Source organism: Emydura macquarii, unplaced genomic scaffold (assembly GCF_026122565.2).
Source record: "Emydura macquarii macquarii isolate MOO-44397 ecotype Brisbane River unplaced genomic scaffold, CSIRO-AGI_Emac_v2 contig_2063, whole genome shotgun sequence".
Taxonomy (NCBI): domain Eukaryota; kingdom Metazoa; phylum Chordata; order Testudines; family Chelidae; genus Emydura; species Emydura macquarii.
In genome coordinates, this window is record NW_027132200.1 from 1,651,764 (window position 1) to 1,670,942 (window position 19,179).

The 19,179-nt window shown below is 40.3% G+C and overlaps 1 protein-coding gene across 1 annotated transcript in view; it reads right to left on the reverse strand.

The window, feature by feature from the left end:
• The window catches only part of CSMD1 (CUB and Sushi multiple domains 1), a 1,845,645-nt gene that overhangs the window by 233,646 nt on the left and 1,592,820 nt on the right, over window positions 1-19,179 (reverse strand). Inside the window, exons 39-41 of the mRNA XM_067558441.1 lie at window positions 17,748-17,817; window positions 17,155-17,271; window positions 6,004-6,213 (exon numbers count right to left, since the gene is read on the reverse strand). Coding sequence (XP_067414542.1) covers window positions 6,004-6,213; window positions 17,155-17,271; window positions 17,748-17,817 — 397 coding nt within the window. The remainder of the gene's footprint in view (window positions 1-6,003; window positions 6,214-17,154; window positions 17,272-17,747; window positions 17,818-19,179) is intronic.

Consider the following 19,179-nt stretch of genomic DNA (forward strand, 5'->3'; position numbering starts at 1 on the left):
CACCCTTGATGATTTATGTTTTCTTTCATGTCATTGATAAAGATGTTATATAGCATAGGGCCGAGAACCAATCCCTGCAGAACCGCAATGGAAACCCATCCTTTTGATGATGACTCCACATTTACAATTACATTTTGAGATCTATCAGGTAGCCAATTTTTACCCCATTTAATGTGCACCATGTTAATTTTATATTTTCTAGTTTCTTAATCACAATGTCATGCAGTACCAAATCAAATACCTACTGAAGTCTAAGTATATTATGTCAACACTATTACCTTTATCAACCAAAGTTGTAATCTTATAAAAAAAAGATATTAAGTTAATTTGACAGGATCTATTTTCCATAAACTCATGCTAATTTACATTCATTATATTACCCTCCTCCTTTAATTCTTTATTAATCCAGTCCTGTATCACTCCATTATCTTACTCGGAATCAATGTCAGGCTGACAGGCCTATAATTACTTTTTTAAAAAAAATGGTGCAACATTAGCTTTCCTCCGGTCTTCTGGAACTTCCCCAGAAGTTCAAGAGTTATTTAAAATTATCATTGGTCCTGCAAACGTCTGAGTCATCTCTTTTAAAATTCTTGTGTACAAGTTAACCAAAATTATTGATTTTATAATGTCTAACTTTGGTAGCTTCCGTTTAATATCCTCCAGGGGAAATAGTGGAATGAAAAGTTTAACATCATCACCATATCATGAGATTGCATCATCTGTTTTATTTAATACATCTGCCTTTTCTGAATTATTATTGATAATTCTACCATTTCATCCAGTAGTGGACCAATACTACTGTCAGGATCAAGTGACAAGATAAAATATGGAGTCATCTCTTTTAAAATTCTTGTGTACAAGTTAACCAAAATTATTGATTTTATAATGTCTAACTTCGGTAGCTTCCGTTTAATATCCTCCAGGGGAAATAGTGGAATGAAAAGTTTAACATCATCACCATATCATGAGATTGCATCATCTGTTTTATTTAATACATCTGCCTTTTCTGAATTATTATTGATAATTCTACCATTTCATCCAGTAGTGGACCAATACTACTGTCAGGATCAAGTGACAAGATAAAATATGGAGAAAACAGAGGGGAGGCATATTTGAAAAGAGATCATAAGGAAAAGCATGGGGTTATGGAAAGCAATATCATGTCTCGTGCCTTAGCGCCCCACTCCCATTCATTCTTGACCAGAAGAGATAATTCTGTCAGATGGCGGGAGGAGGGAGGAGTTGAAAGGGAGACCTAAATTCATCCCCATCAGTATTTTAAAATACAGAAGAAACTTGTTTATTCACTTTAGTGATCTGAAGATCCACCATGGATTTAGTGAGATAGCATATGAGAGGCAAATCCCCCACTCTGCTCATAAACACATAGATTTTAGGGTCAGAAGGGACCATTGTGATCATCCAGTCTGACCTCCTGCACATTGAAGGCCACAGAATCTCACCCACTCCACAAATAGACCCCTAACTTCTGGCTGAGTTACAGAAGTCCTCAAATACTTCAAGTTACAGAAAATTCACCATTTACACTAGTTTAAACCTGCAAGTGACCCAGGAGCCACACTGCAGATGAAGGCAAAAAAAAAACACTAGGTATCTGCCAGTCTGACTGGGGGAAAATTCCTTTCCGACCCCAAATATGGTGATCAGTTAGACCCTGAGCATGTGGGCAAAACTCAGCAGGCATATACCTGGGAAAGAATTATGTGTAGTAATTCAGAGCCGTCCCCATCTAGTGTCCTGTCTCCAGCAGTTGGGGATTTTTGCTACTGTTAGTCACCGATGGGCCACTTGCCATTGTACGTAGTTCCTTCATACCATCCCCTCCATAAATTTATCAAGCTCAGTCTTGAAGCCAATTAGGTTATTTGTCCCAACTGCACCTCTTGGAAGGGTGTTCCAGAACTCCACTCCTCTGATGATGAGAAACTTTCTTCTAATTTCAAGCTTAAACTTGTTGATGGCCAGTTTATAGCCATTTGTTCTTGTGCACACATTGGCACTGAACTTAAACAATTCCTCTCCCTCCTTGTTATTTATTCCTCTGATGTACTTATAGAGAGTAATCATATCTTCCCTCAGCCTTCTTTTGGTTAAGCTAAACAAGCTCAAAGGGTAAGTAAAAGGGTGTCACACAGGGATTCTCCATGGAGTAACTGTGTGTGCTGTGGTGGGGTGCGCCTGCTCCGCCCTGTGGATCCTGCGCTTCACCGGCTACGCCAGTGGTGCGGCTGGGAGGGGAGTGAAGGGGGGGGGGGGGACCCGGTCCCGCCCTCTGCCCCGGGCCCCCGACCCAGGGACCCTGTGAGGAGTGGTCTCACCCTGCTCAGTCCCCGAGGCCAACTACCTTCCCTGGGTCGCCTGTCCGTGGCCCCCTGGCCTGTAGCCTGCTCCCTGGTACCGGCGTGAGGGGTTGTTCAACCTTCCCCGACTGGAGCCTCTCCGCCTCGGTGTGGTAGCAGCAGCGGATGATAGTCCCAAGCCCTGCAGCTATCGCTGCAGCAGGGCAGGGCAGGGCAGGGCAGGGCAGGGCAGGGCAGGGCAGGGCAGCTCTTCTCCGCTCCGCTCCGCTTTGCTTCGCTTCACTTTGCTCTGTGCCTCCTCTCCTCTGGCTGTTAACTCCCTTCAGCCCTCCTGGCCTGCCTGAAGCGGAGGCTTTTATCTGCTGGGGCAGCTTCTTTGATAGGCTCCAGGTGGCCTAATTGGCCCAATTGTCTTGAATTAGCCCCAGCTGGGTTACCCAGGGAAGAGGGCTTTATGGAGCCTGGGGCTAATATACATGCCCTCCAGCACTCTTTCATAGCCATGTGGTCTGGCCCTGTCACAGTGCAGATGAGCATGATGTAAAAAGTGAAATCCTAGTATCACTGAAGTCAATGGCAAAACTTCCAGTGACTTCAGTGAGGTTAGGATTTCACCCAATTTCTTCTCCACAGCCTATGGGTCAGAGTAGCTTCTGTAACAATAGAACATTTCTAATGTGGTGGATCTTTGTAGTCATAGATTTACAGTTTATGGGCTCATCCATGCCCCTTTCTTAACCCTGTCCCCTCACTACTATGAATGGAACATACAGTTTCTGTGGCCTCCAGCATCAACTTCATAGTCACACATCTCTACGCACTTGTTTGGAGAGGGAAGGATTCTTGCCCAAGCAGACAAACACAATACAAAAGTAAGGAGAAAAAATCACCACAGTGCACTATGGTTACATTTTCATTATTTGATATTTCATAATAAATGCACTGTAGCATAGATTTAAAGCAAACAGAACTTTCAGTAATATGAGCTCACTGCAGAACCCTGCTAACAAATTGCAATGCAGATGATAAAATGACCCAACAATTTTGTTGTGTGAATTATAAGGTACATAGAATTTCAAGGTTTAAATATACCAGGTACAATTGTCATTATGTTGTGCAATATTATAATATTGTATACAATGTTCGTTATAAAATATCACTAACAGCCTTCCCTGTATTCTGCCAGAACTCTGAACAGGAATAACAGATGATGGTTTGTTTAACCATTTTTTCTTTAAGGCAAAAGAAAATTACAGGGCACTAAGCACATTAAAACACATTTTCCATCAGGGATACAAAAGATATAAATCATCATCAACATTACAATAAACTCCAAACCAAGCCTACTTGCCCTTTCTCTCCAAAAACTCTACAGACAAAAAAATCATAAAACAAATTAGTTTCTTCCCTTCTTTGGAGGGGATGCCAAAACCTTGCTATTCTAGTTACAATAGTTCACAGATACCAGTTAATGGCTTGATGTTTGAGGTCTTAAGTACAGTTATCTCATTTGGACTCAACACTGTTAAAGAAGAATTTGTTACAGTCTATAGACAAAGAGACACTGGGGTTGTACTAGCCAGAAATGACGGCAGATAGCTTTGGGGAAAACTGAGGAGCTCTCCTTATGGTTTTATACTGTGTTTTTGTTATAGTATTTTTTAGTTTGCTGCTTCTAAAACTGCTTGGAAAGACCGTAAATCTTGCACTTGTATGTATTTGTTTTAGTTAAACAACGAGAGATCTGTGGCACCTTAAAGACTAACAAATGTATTTGGGCATAACACTCTGGGTCTTGAACCCAGGCCTGGGAGTCCTCAGACAGCTGCTGAATCCCAGCTTCTACTCAAGGTCTGCTGAAACCTGGTGGGCTAAAAAGCTAGTAGGACTATATCTTCACCCAAAGTACCACACACAGGAGCCTTTACTGAAGATCACCCAGATCCACCGATGGGTCCAACCACACTATTTAAGTCAGAAGGAGGAACAGGGAGTTTGTCTGAGCAACAAGATTGTTTCCAGTTGTGGCTGCATTGGACCCTGCTTGTGCCCCTCTCCTGAACACACCCCTGTTCTTGATTCCTGCTTGGCTCCTGCTTCACCCCTGCCTTCTATCTTGTTCCCATCGTGCTCCTGCTCCATGCTTGAATCTGGCCTTTTCTCCAGTTCCTGCCCTTACACCTTCCTTCTGAACAACAGTCATCAGTCCTGGCTCTGAGCCCAGCCTCTAATTTCTGACCCTGATTCTGGCTTATCCCTGGGCTCTTGCATTTGGTGTCTAACCATGGCTCTGGCCTTCAGCTTCGATTCATGGTTCTGACTCTGGCCTGACCCCTGGCTCTATTAATTGGCAGTTGAGTCTGGTGCTGACGCTTGGCTTTATCCCCCAGCATCCCACTAGACCTGACTCCTGCTCTGACTACTAGGCCAGATGACCTGCATCCCAGACCATAACATTAAAATACATTTTTAAACTGGTATCGGATTTCAATTAAACCAGAACTCCCACAGTAAAATCCTAACCAGAGAGTACTTTCTGTTCAAACCTGAGCTTACAATCAGCCATTCTCTCCATTGCTCTGCCCTTGACCCTGCAACAGTGATTAAGGCTCATAGTATCATTTTGAAGTTAGAAATGTACACTAATTAGTCATGTTGTTTATATTCATCAATGGAAAAATTGGGAGATGAGAAAAACTAAAAAGGAAGATAGATAAAATATTAAATAGCTCGTATGCACTATTTCATAAACTTAAACGTTATGCAAAAGTCTATGCCCTGATCCAGCAAATCATCATTATCATCATCATTAGTTCTCCTAGACAGGAAAGGTCCATTGTGACAATCCCCTATGGCCTCTACCAATGGCTTTGTTCCATTTGCATCCAGCAAAGATTTATGCATATACTTTATTTTATGTACTTTGAATAGTTGCACCAAAGTCAGTAGGACTACTCACAGTACTTAAAGTAAAGCACATGAATAAATCTTCATAGGGGTTTGGATGTGCTTAAGAAAATTTGAATGTATTTGTTTTAGTTAAACAACGAGATATCTGTGGCACCTTAAAGACTAACAAATGTATTCGGGCATAAGCTTTTGTGGGCAGAAACCCACTTCGTCAGATGAATGAAAATGCATGCATTAGTTGCATTTCTTGGCATTCTCAGTTTCTGTTTCTTTTCATGGGAGTTTAGATTGCAAAATTCAACATGTTAGAAATATTTATATTTTATAATATATACATAAACTAAATTACTAAATAATTAGGTCCAAAACCTGAAATTATTACTCAATTTTGACAAGTCTTACTCAGGTAAAACTCCTATTAAGGTGAGTACAACCCTAATAATGAGGACTTTTAAATTTGGCCAGCAGGGCAACAAAAGGAAGCAACATAGTCCAGTAGATAGGAATTAAAATGGAAGCCTGGAAACCTGGGTTCTACTGTAGGCTCTAAACTTGGGCAAGTCACTAAACAGCTGATTCAGTTTCCCTTTCTGTAAGGTGGGGATAATAACATAAAGAAATTTGAGGTCTATGGATGAAAAACGTTGTATAAGAGCTATGCATTATCATAATTATTAAAAGGAAAAAAAAAGAAAAATATTTTAGGATCATCCCATAATAAATACATTAACATGCTTTTATAAGGTTTGTTCATTTAATTATTACTTACCTTGGAATGCAAGCTTAAACCCGTGTCGATTCTCTGAGTGATCACTATAAAAATGGATGAGTGTTTCATGAGTTGTACTTAGCAAAGATGGTGGGAGTTCCATTCCACTAAACTGGCCTATCATAGAACTCGTGTGGTAAGGCCCATTCTGAATTTCAAGAAAGTCATGATTAGCTTCAGTAGAGAAATTCAGAAATTGAATATGTGCACCTGTATGGGAAAGTAATCAGAATTATAAACAATATTCATAATACATTTTTTCATGTTACAGTACACAAATACAGAAACTGACATAATCAAGAAACCAGTGCTATATAGCTTATATTGTGGCCAACATTTTCAAACTTAGGTACCTAAATCCACATTTAGGCATGTAAAAAAAGTAGTCTGATTTCAGAAGTGTTATCTTTAGTGAGGGCTATCAGAAACATAACTCCTCTGAAAATCAGGCCACTCTTATTTAGGTGAGTGAATATGGATTTAAATGCCTAAATCAAAGCATTCAAGCTTTTTGAGAGACAGAGAGATTAGATGGTTGAAATCATTATAAATTATCTATCTGAAATGACAGACTTTTTAGTACACAACAATACATATTTCTGAATTAGAGGCAATTCAAATGTCAGTTCAGATTTGAAGACATACTGTATATATATCACTCAGATGTGAACTCTAGAGTTTATTCATGTTATTTATGATTGTCAGTTTGACATGGCAATGCAAAGTTTTCTATGTGAAACCACTACTGTCATAAAATAATACAGGATGAGACTGATAGCTAAAGAAATGAAATTACTATCAAAAGGCAACTCTAATTGCACTACTTCCTGCGCCAATCTCCACGGGAATTCCCCCTCCACCCCGCAGTTTGGATATACTTTAAGTACTCAAATTCTCAAACTGTGCTTATTTTCTTTCAGAAATATTAACCACCAATAGCCATCTTGACTCATAGCCTAAGGAACTATTCAAACAATTTATTTTGCATATATTTAAATTTATCTTGCTGGATTTTTAACATTGTTTCTGTTACAGATTGACAGTATTTTCCCACATAACAAATGAAAGAAGCATCACATTTTGGGAAACCCTTGGCCTCAGTTTTGCACTGAGCTTTTGCATAGCTCCCCCTGCTTCCATTGAGCCCAGTGAAGGATGCAGATTTTATTCCTTTATAAGGGTGGCATAAATATCAGAGCAAGGTAGAAGGAATTAAAATGAATCCTTTTCAAAGGATTAAAGTAATTGAGAGTCTATGTACCTCAGTGGGAGTTGGATCAGGCCCTAAATGTCAAAGAAAGCCACCTGGCTCAGTCCTTCATGACACAAATATTTACCCATTTAGTACCACATAACAACCCTTCAGAATAACTTTTTATAGTGTTGATCAGAATTTGAAAACAGTCTTTACACATATATTTACACACCTGATGTAGTTGTTTTTGTAATAAATGAAAGTCAGCACTTTCTGATTTAAGAGCTCACAGTAGTATATAGTAGCTTACTCTACTATCGTTAAGGGATTGTTAAAACATCAGTTACAGGTCCCTTTTTGTCATGGTCTTGTAATATAATGTATCTGTGAAAGTGTCCCTGAGATTGAACCTGGCAAAAGAGATCTAAAACTGTGTGAATTATTTTGATAAAGACTTGTGGGGAGGAGGACAAATACTGTGACTATTTTTAAGTTATTAGTTGGGGGGATGATTTCTAAAATGTATTTTGTACTAATTTAATTTTAAAAATATTATTTTGAAATAAAAGTGTGATGCTGGCAGACCAGGTGCCGGCTCAAGGTCAGTTCACTTGTGTATTGCTATAGATCAAAGTTTTAACTGTTAAATATATCAGAGTGTATTTGGTGTTTAAACATAATGAAAACTAATGAGATGTTACTTGCATTGTTCAACTTATTTGTATCGTGTTATAATATAATAACAAACATTTACATTGTGTATAACCCATCAAACGAGCCATCAAGCAAGGAAAGAAGCTTTGTGAACTACAAATGAAGAACTGTAACAAAAACATGCTAATTTCAAAGCAAGTAGTGATGTTGTGTGATGATTGGAGGTCAAAGACTCAAAATGCATTCCTCACCAGCCCCTGCATAATAGATGTAAAACTTTCAGACATATCTTCACTGCTATGATAATCAATATCCCACAACACACCTTTTAAGATCTATGGGTCTCACACTTGCCCATCACATGTACAACATGCGGTGTACCTCATCCTGTGCACTAAATGACCAAGTAACAATTATGTGGATTAAATGAGATAATCACTACACTCTTGAATGAACTCACACAGAAAAATGATAAAGGTCAAAAACACCCAGTCGCCTGTAGGCAAACACTTTTCACAAAACAGTTACTACTCCTGTCCTTGTCCTCAAAGGAAACCTGTGCAATATCTTCAAAAGACAAGCTTGGGAACTTAAAATTCATAACTCTGCTAGACACCAAAATAATGGACTTAGGCCTTCTGTACACTACAGAGTTTTGTTGACAAAAGTCAGCATTCATCGACAAAACAGTGGAGGACTCTGCAATGCTCCTCTTGATGATTTAACTCTCCTGCTACTCTGAGATAATAAAACCACCGTGACGAGAGGCATAGAGCATTTTGCATCAAAGTTAGAGTGATGTAGACACTGTGCTCGTTTATGTCGCCCTAAGAGGCCTCCAGGATGTGTCCCACAATGCCCATTGTGACCAGTCTGATCAGTTTGAACTCTGCTGCCCTTCAGCTAAGTATACAGCCATGTGTCCCTCCCCCCCCCCCGTTAAAGGCCTGGGAATTTTTGAAATTCCTCTTCTTGTTTGTTTGGCATGGAGAGTTCACATAGCATCTTCTCAACTGACCATGCTGGTTCCCCATAGCAAACGTGTTCCCACCTGGAGTATACCGGAGTAGTTTCATCTGCTGGGTCTGTGGGGAGAGGCGGCTGTGCAATCCCAGCTCTGCTCCAGCTGTAGGATCTTCAATACCTATGAGCATATTGTTCGTGGCATGTTTGTGAAGGGGCACCAAAAGGACACACCTCAATGGCATGCTAAAATCAAGGAGCTGATGCAATCGAACTAGACAGCAAACCATTGCTCTAGTGCAGTGCCGAACACCTGCCACTTCTACAAGGAGGTGGATGCCATCCTCAGTGGTGACCCCCACCTCCACTGCAAAGAGCTCCATGGATATTTTGGGAGGCTGGAGGCAGCAGCCTGCCGAGTCAACCCCAAGGAAGAAGTGGTGGATGAGGAAGTGGACTTAGAGAAGGAATTGGACAAGCGATAGGGTCATCAGAGACTGGTAGTGTGGTGAGCCAGAACCTCTTTTTGTCTCCAGAGGGATCTAGACAGTCACAGCACTCTCACTCTTGTGCACCTGATGCAGGACAGGGGCACTTTGTTAAGTGCTTATTTTGAATTGATACTGCATGGTGCCTTGAGACAGAGGTGTCCTTTATTTTGTTACATATTAGAAGTGGGGTAAGGGATAAAAATTAACAAGGCTATCACTATTTGCATCTTCTTCCCATTCCCTTATGCAGCTATGCAGTGGAGTCCCTGTGGAAATGGTAATCTCCATAGAGATCTCTAGGAAACTGTCCTGGAGGTAATCTGAAATCCACTATGTTGTTTTGTTCCTGTAGAAGTAATTGCCAATTGGCATGGCAAAGTTTCTTACAGCGGGGCAAGAAACAAAGTGGCACATGGGTGAGCAGAACGTGGACCCAATCTGAAGCCACACGCTTGCAGGAGATGCACTCTTGTATCCTCAGTTACTCTCACAAGTGAGATCTCTGCTTCAACCTCCCCCACCTGTGGAAAATGGTGTCAGAATTTACAGTCGTGTACCTAGCATTTTATACTGATCCCCTTTGGAAGCCACCCTTTGCCCCATCTTGCCCCTTTCCGCCATGGGCCATACTCACCATGTTTAGTGCACTTGCCTAGCTGTGTGCTTGCCAAGGCAGAGTCAGAAAGATGTATTTAACTGTTATGATTCAAGGTACTCGCAATACTGCCTCTGTTGATTGCTTCTTGTGCTTCTCCAGATATGCCTTTGATATGCCTTGCAATGCGGTGGCACCTACCTCCCATGAGTGCCCCCCTGGTTGAGTGCATGTTAGCAATCACTTAGTTTGTGGAACATGGTGGCACCCACATCTCACCAGTGCCCCTCCCTGCCTTGGTTGATGGTTTCTTCAGCAGGTCTTCAGTGACTCAGCCCTCCGGTCGAGTCACACACACTGTCTGTAGGTGGAGCAGAACAACCCCCTTTAGATATACAGTCTTTACCTTCTCCCAGCCCAGGCTTCCTCCCTGGAGACACTGCCTTGCTACAGCCCTTCCTGGGCTTAGACTTTGCTCAGTCCCAGCAGCTGGCCAGGAGCTCCTTTTTAGCTCTCCTGTCTCTGCCCACATTGAGCTCAACTGACTGTGGGCCTGCTGCTCTTTCAGCCAGCCAGGAACCCAATCCTCTACCTTCCAGCTACAGGCAGCAACTGACTGACTCTGCCTCAGCTGCTCCTTTCATATGGCCTTCCTGGCCCCTGATTGGCCGCTCCTGCAGCCCCTCTGATTGGCAGCTTCCCCTAAAGCTACTCTAGGATGTTTGGAGGGCTTCTCCTCTGCTCCTCTCTGGGACAGGGAGTGGCAGGACCCTGAGGCCTCCAACAGGGGGCCTCTGGGCCTAATCCATCCCATCACACTCCCTCTGCAAACAAGGAGGTGAAACAAGAGGAGTAAGGAGAACATGTTTGGGGAAGTGCTGCAATCATCTGATGCAGCAGATTGTGATCACAGGGCGTGGAGAGAGACAGCAAATGAAAAATTAAAAATGGATAGCCAGGAGAAGAAATTGGGGCAGGATCAGATGATAAAGCTGACAGAGGACCAAACAGAGATGCTGAGGTCCCTGATTGCACTACAATCACAATACATTCATGCTCCCCCTACAGTCCATACAAACTGCATTCCATGTCTTCCTCAAATTCCCACATGCATTTCTTGCACGTTCCCAGTGTAGACCGTGGAATTTCAGCTAAGCTGGGCCTACTTATAAAATTAAACTACCAAATTAATAAATGCATATTGCAGAATATGTGAAATGGTGGCTGGAGTCCCTTTTGAAAAGGGGTGATTGTTTCTCATTGCAACACACCCATGCTGTCTTCCTATTCTCAAACTATGTCTGGTATTTCATTAAGATAACTGTTTATTAATTGCCTCTCTTGTCTGGACCATTTTCCCTAATGAATTTATCCGCTGGGAGTAACTCATCTATGCAGTAAATAGAAATGTGTTAAATGCAGGGCGTGCTAGACCTCCATGGCTCCAGACCTCTCAAAATACCTTGTGATCAAAGCTAATGGCTGGATGCCACCCCAGGTATTGCTCAATTTAATCACAACAACCCCAATACCCCTTTGTTTGAAGGGTGGAACACTGAAACTAAAGAACAAATCTAGGTGGCTAGCACCTTTTCACTAATTAAAGCACATGGGTCTCTCCCTCTTGAATTGTTTTCTGGAATTCCTGTGTTTACTCATGTAAATTACCAAAATGCTTTGAAAAACATTGGATTTAAGAATATAAAAGAGAAGCAATGGATATAAGCAAGCAGGCAAGCTTCAAGAGAAGAAGAATCACTCTTGACAAGAAACTGAAAAGAACTACCATCTTGCCCAGCTGCCTTCTGAGACCACGGATCCAGGCTCTCAGGGGAAGCTGCTAAGAAACCATCACCGCCTCTTGCCTGCATTGGTGAGGATAATTGCTTTTGCAGCTAAAATATACTGGACTTTTGGTTTGGGGGCTCATTTTATATGTTTATAAGTATAGTAATTAAAGCCTTTCTGTCATTATCGAACAAGAGTTGTGTCAATTCCTGAGCACACTAATAGCAGATCCCAGTCTGTGAGTTAACACCCAGCCCATCACAGTACCCCTTGCACTCCACCTAAGGGACAGGAATGAGAATGACAGTTGGATTTACGCACAACTGTGAGAGCCTCAATTCAGATAGTGTATCTGTGTCATTTTCCTTGTAAAAAATGGAAATCTGTGTGTTGCTGAGTAATAAAAATGTAGTCTCAGAAATAAAATTAATTTTTATTTGTGTCTGACAATTTGGTCGCTGCTGGAATTCATACACATTGGCAACTGGCAAATTTGCATACAATTATCTGTCAGGCAGAAACCATTATAAGGGTCATTCACGGCAGCAAGGAAACAATGCCTGGCTGAATGCATTCCGGAAACACATATTACCGGGGGTCATTGTCAAAATGATGCTTCAAAGATTCTCTGATTTGAATAGCCCCCCGTTAAGCCCATCTTATAGCCCTGGTATCTGATTGCTCAAAATCAGCTGCCAGACGATCTGCACTCAACACACCACTCCTGTGGAAACTTTCCCCTGTTAATCACAAATGTTATGCAGCGCACAGCAGGCTGCTGTCAACATGGGAATATTTTCCTCATTGAGGTCTAACATGCCAAAAAGGCAGTGCCAACAATCCTTTAATCTGCTAAACACACATTCAGTGGCCATTCTGCACCTTTTGAGCCTGTTGTTGAAGTGCTCCTAGTGCTGTCAAGGTTTCCAATGTAAGGCTTCCTGAGCCACAAGAGCAAGGGGTAGGCTGAGTCTCCCAGGATCACAATGGGCATTTATACAGGCTGATGTATACACTGAGCTTTGGATATTCTGATATGGGGCTGTCTATTGAAGCTGTTACATTGTGGATAATAAATAAATAAATAATAATAATAATAAAAAGTCATTGAAGGAGGGAGCCTGGATCTCCGACCTCCTAGGTAAGTGCTGTAAGCACTATGCTAAAGAGTCATTCTCATATTTGTTTTCTCTCTCACTCAATATCTCTTTCATTATTTATCCAAAGTGGAACAGTTTCAATGGCAGAGACTGAGGCTATATTTTCAAATTCACCGCCGTCAGATAGACTTCTCTGGATCGACTGAGCGGTCAGTGAAGACCCATTCAGTTGATCCAGAAATCGACGTATTAAGACCACCTTCTCAAGTTGCGTAGCACTGCGTCGACAGGAACGCGGTTCCCATTGGCACAGTGCAGTGAAGACGGTGCGCCGAAGAGAAGCAGAGAAGTCGATGGGAGTTACACAAGTTTTCCCGTAGCTTGCATAACTCCGGTTGACTGCCGCCAAATCTCGAAGGTAAGTGAAGACAAGCCCTGAGAGAACCCCACATCAAAATATGCTAATTGCCCAGTGGTTACAATGCTCAACCAAGAGGTGGCATATGTCAATTCGAATCTCTTCTATCCTTCATGTGTGTGGAGGAGAAGAGGGGTTGAAATGGAGTCTCCCATGTCCCAAGTCAGTACAATAACCACTGGATTAAAAGTTATGAGTGAGGTCCCCCTACTGCCCTGATGTTTTATGTGAGCTCACCTATTGGGGTCCTATCCATAGAAGAGGTCTGAGCACGTTTATTGGATCAGGCACCATGGGCAAGTTAGGAGAAGGAATGCCTATCTTCCTCTGTTCATGCATGGCTGAAGTGCTTAGGTGTCTGGGCTCTTGGCATGGGGCTGTAGTGCATATGCTCAAAGACAGAAACGTAGATACTTAAGGAACCTTAACAACAAAAATTTAGGCACTAAGCAACTTTAGGTGCTTCCAGTGTTTGGGGGCAGCTGAACAAGGGTTTTGTGAATCCCAGTGGGGCCCAATTGTGGCATTTAGGAACCTGAAGTGTCAGTTAGGCATCTAACTCCTTTTGAGAATCGAACCTTAGGCGGGAAAAAAAAATCAGGCTTTTCCCAAGTTTTCTAAAAAATTCCACATAAATATTAATTAGTGGCTGAAATTAGGTTCAAATTCTTCATGGCATGTTTACAAAAAATAGTTCTATACAAAGGTCAGAGACTGTGGTATAGAATCCATAAAACAGAAAATCTGATGCAACCTTAACTATAACCTCACTACCGCAAGTCTGTAATATACTGTGTTTCATCATTGAATATTAATCATATCAGTCAAAAGTAATGAAGGAATCCATCAAAGATTTCAAGGTGAGAAAGTTTTCTACTAGATTATTTCTACTGTTATTACAAATTATGTATACACCTTTACTTTGGGAACACAGACTAATAAGTATTATTAACAACAATATATAAGAACTATCGAGCAGTTCGGACTCATTTTACCAAACATTATAGCCCTTACAATTTCCTGTCCTACTACTGTATGTTTGCTTGCCATGTACAATATATGGTGACTGAATTATGATTAGGTCCAATTTTAAAACAAAGTTTTAAAGATGATTCTAAAAAGGCAACATGGTGAGCCAGAAGCTAGAAAAAAATTATTTCCCTGTTTGTATGTTTAAATAAAAAATAAAAAATTAACCCCAGCCAGATATTCAATTTTATTAATTAATTTTTCCAAAGCCCTCGTTAGCTTCAGTAGTTGTCTTTGTATTTTCCAAGAGTTACTACTGTGATCCTACTGGAACTGTATCTTTAAGAGAACAATGTCATGTGAACTAGGTGCTTGTAATAAGGAGATGAAACTTCTCAGTAAAACTTACAGAGGGTAAAGTAGAGTAGAGGAGAACATATTTTGGTATTCATTAGGATCAGCAATACACCATGGCTGGGTCCCTTTATTCATAATCTTAGAGATTAAAATAATAGAAGTGTGACAATATAGCATTCTATAAAGTCATATAAATGTTACAGGGAAAGGCTTAGAAAATAGAGACATATATTTTTGACTGAATTATAAATATTTTTGTTGGAGTATTTTTTCCCAACTGGCTTTCTCTTAATATTGCTTGAGTCCCTGATATACGAAGTTTTCTTCCTATATCGAAGAAAACAATATATTTTCTTCTGTGACACTTTATGTTTCAGAGGAAGCTTGACTTACAAATCAGTGTTTAAGTGCCTGCAGAATTAGGGGTCACTGGATACATTCTTGTTTTATAAGCTCTTTGGGGCAGAGTCTTTCATTACCTGTGTATTTGTAAAGTGACTAGCACAGTGGAGTTTGATATAAAGGTTCTGATTGAAAATGTAAAACCATAACAGGAAATATGAACATTTTCTCAACGGTTTAAAAACTAACCGGTAAAGAAGAACTCTACAAACCCTTATATAAATAATGCAAAAGAAAATAGTCTTTACACTGTTATCCTAACAATTAGCAAGACAAAAAAAATCATATAAGCTTAGGGGCAGTTCCTCAGTTGGTGTAAACTGCCACAACTTCTCTGAAGTCAATAGAGGTCTGACCATTAATAGCAGCCAAGGATCCCCCTCTAATTTTTTTATGTGTATATACTATTAACAAAATCTTAAGAGCTCTGAATGATAGCAGGATATGTAATACCGAAATTAGTTAACCTAACCAATTAGCTTAGCATAATATATCTGCTGAAAATAGTATATCTTGTTATGTAAAACCATGTTATGAAGCTAAGCTGAAAGAGCAGAACATAAATTAATTTCTAGACAAGGGTATGGTGAATTTAGTAATAGTGGTTTTTTTAATTAATTAATTTATTGCAGCACTGGTGTTAAATTTTCACTATGTGTCATCATGTTTCACAGCATGACCCCTCATCACCCTTTTATTTCTAATAATGATATAAGATATCTTTTTATATGTGCTGTTATAAATCATTTGTTATCCATGACCATCACCCCAATCTCATTATTATTTATTTTAAGAGGCAGACACTAAGACAGCATCTGTAATACACCAATGAGCCCAAGAAGACTGTAAACAAGTATGTGGTTGTTATTTGAGATATTGGATTCCAATTGCTTAGTACTTTTTCAGCCTCATTTGTGATACCAGAAATTCAGTCTTACTGTCCATTACATTCATGCAACTTACAGAACATTATTCATAAACATACCATATGGAAACAAAAATGAAGAAGTTATGTTGGAGAACTGGGAAAGGACATGTTAAATAAAAGACCTCTAACTGAATTTGAAACTACATTTTGTATTTAATCTGATGCATCATCGTACCATTCTTAGTTAACATTTGCCCTGATCAAAGATTTAATATAAATTGCAAACCATTTTTAATTGAAAAGACAGTGTATAGTTATTTGCACTGTTGTTGCATAGTTATGCTAGGGGTATAAGATAAATTCAACTGGACAAAACATAGTTCATTTTGGAAGTCAGAGTACTTGCATATAAATCTAATCTGCTGATGATTTGAACTAATTGCTCTCCAAAATACCACCAATCTGCCTCAACAGGTGAGGGAACTTGAGGGGTCTGGAGATGAAAGAGGACAGCCTCAGCAGCAAGGAAGGAGATACTTGCTGAGGAATTCCAGTTAGCTGCTCCCCTAACTTGGAGTCTCTGGCACCCACTGGCCAGTTGTGGGGGAACGGTAAAGATTGGCCCTCATTTGCTAGCTCTCAGGATTTAACCTGGGGTGGGGGCCATGTGGAGTCTCTTTTGGCTCCATTCTAGCAGCCCCACTGTAAACACTCTGAACTAGGAATGGGAATCCAGCCTGACAGATGTTGTGGGTCTAGCTGTTTGCCTATTTGTGGTTAGGAAGGAATATTTCCTCCCATGGGCCACTTGGCAGATGACCAAGTCTTTTGCCTTCCATGTAGCACCCATAAGTCACAGTGGGGCAAGTAGGGAAGTGCTTGTTACCTAACTAAGGTACTTGGTTGAGTTGTTAATTTGTCACAACTTGCAGCTGGTTTCCAGTGCATTTAAAGAGATAAAATGAAAGGCAACCAGGGATTTGGTGATGGTCCTTGGGCTCATGGAATAGGGTGAGGACTTGTGGCCCTTGTGGGCTGAGGTCAGACCTTGGGCCCCCACAGGACCAGGTGCCCACCCTGCTGCACTCTCTGTCTCCCTCGCAGTGGGGATGGTGGTGGTGGTAGAGCAAACTCAGGGGACACTACCTCAAATTATGGGTTATATGGTAGGAGCCCTGTAATCCCACACTGGAACCAATGAAATGCCTGTTATAGGAGAGTATGGATGATGGGTAGTTAGCACCCTTCTCCTGTGTTTAAATTTAATAAAAGTTGTGGCCTGTTGCTTAAAACCACCCATGTGTCTGTCCTCATTTCACTGCTGTATCCGCATTAATGTATGTTTACTTACCATATCCAATAGACAATAAGATCTTCCATGTGCAATCTAAGTTACTAGGGTAATTTCCAGGAAAGCCTGGGCTCAGGATCACTCCACTCATATTTGTCAATATTCCACCACACTTAGCTGTTAAGCAGAAAACAAAAGTCAGTTTCTGTTTCAATAATAATTAATACAAAAACTTTGCACTGTATTACCCAACAATTTATCTCCCCCCACTGCCTCTTTAAGCAGACAGTGATCCAAAGATCCAATATACAATAGAAACAAAAAATAAATGTCCTGGAAGAAAATAGAGGAGGCAGCCTTTATGCTGGTCCCCTTACTGCTCCCAAATTTATGTTACAAAACTATTTTAACATTGAGAACAGCTTTTGCTGAGCTGATACAGAAATTTAAAATCATACTCTAAATAGGTATCCAGAAAAGGAATACAATTTAAGAGCAGATGTGGAAAATAAGAAAGTAGTTTTGACTAAACTGTGAAGAACTATAGAAATGAAGGAGGCATATCATACACAGAGGGAAGTAAGCATGTTACTGCATGTCTCTTTCCAAAGCCAATAGTTATAACAACATACTTATAAAAAATGCATTCATACCAATGCAGAGGGGAGATGGATAGTTCCAACGGCGAACTGTTCCAGGCATACAAGAAATATGAGAACGGCCCTGTTTAGGGGAGGAAAAAAACCCTAAATTAAAATACACACATTCATTATGGGGACTTTTGTAGTACAATGATCGGGACTGTATTTTTTCCTTTTTTCCTTTTTTTTTTTTTTTTTTTTTGTGTGGCTCTCCCTTAGTGATTTAATTCAATGATATTAAAAGGGAAACACTGACATGCAGATAATAAAAGCTTGACCATTGTCTCCCCACTAATGACAGTTTTCTAAATAAGGTGGGGAAAAAAGCCTTCATCAGTTATTGGAAACATGGGAAATAATTCTTGATTCACATTCTAAAGAAAAATATCATGATCAGAACAATAGTTTTGCAGTAAGTTGTAATACAGCTTTACATAGCAAGGCAAAATGAGGTTCTCATTTGGTTCATCAGAGGTGACTGTAGGAGAAGGATCTCAATGAAATGCAGTTTCAATTTGAAATAGAAAATGTTTAACATGATTAAGATAAGGAACTCCTGTTGTCTTTCACATACAGTGCTATATTGAGAATTAGTGGTTTGTTCTGACAAGGGGGAGCATGTTATTTTGCTACTCTTGGAGCAGTCAAGGAGATTGGGTCTTGCAATGGTCTCTCCACTGCTCCATGGAAGTGTAAATTGTATTTAGTCTACACCCGTTGCAGAATATGTGTCCCAGAATGTCCATCTTGTGCTGTCAGCAGTGATAAAGGTAACTAGAGCAAGGTGGTAATAAGGGGGCGCATCGTGCCTTATTACTATCTTGCACAATTGCGCAAGCTGGCCCACAGTATGCTGAAAAGTTACCTATTATTGACATTGAAAAGTTCCTTGTCATTGGACTAATATGGTTCATAGTATCACATAAATCAACTGTCAATCAAAGAGCTATATGTTCTTTGTTAAATTAAGTAACAGCCTTTCTCCAATTTGAACATGTAAAGCTCTTTCTCCTTGAGAAAAAAAGTGAGTTGCTTATTTTTAATTCTTAACTAAGGCATTTTGCAAGATCTACAGCAAATAGCAACCTCAGAAACCACAGTACATAGTACCAATAATTAGGACTGACCCAAAAACAACAATTCAATTTCACAAAGCATTTCATGGTTTCAAATTTCTTTTTGTCCTGCTTTGGTGTGAAAGTGAAATTTTTGAGGGGAGATGAGGAAGAAGCAAAAAGGGACTCTCTTTACAGTCTAGTGGTTAGTCACTGGTCTGGTATATAGCACACTCTGGTTCAAGTTCCTACCCTACCTGATTTGAAGTGACATGGATTGGAAAATCTGCTCTCTCTCAGATATCCTGGACAGGATATCTTAAAATAAATTTAATCAAAACCCATAAGTTTTCATGAAACAGTAGCCCTACCAATAATATATTTAACAG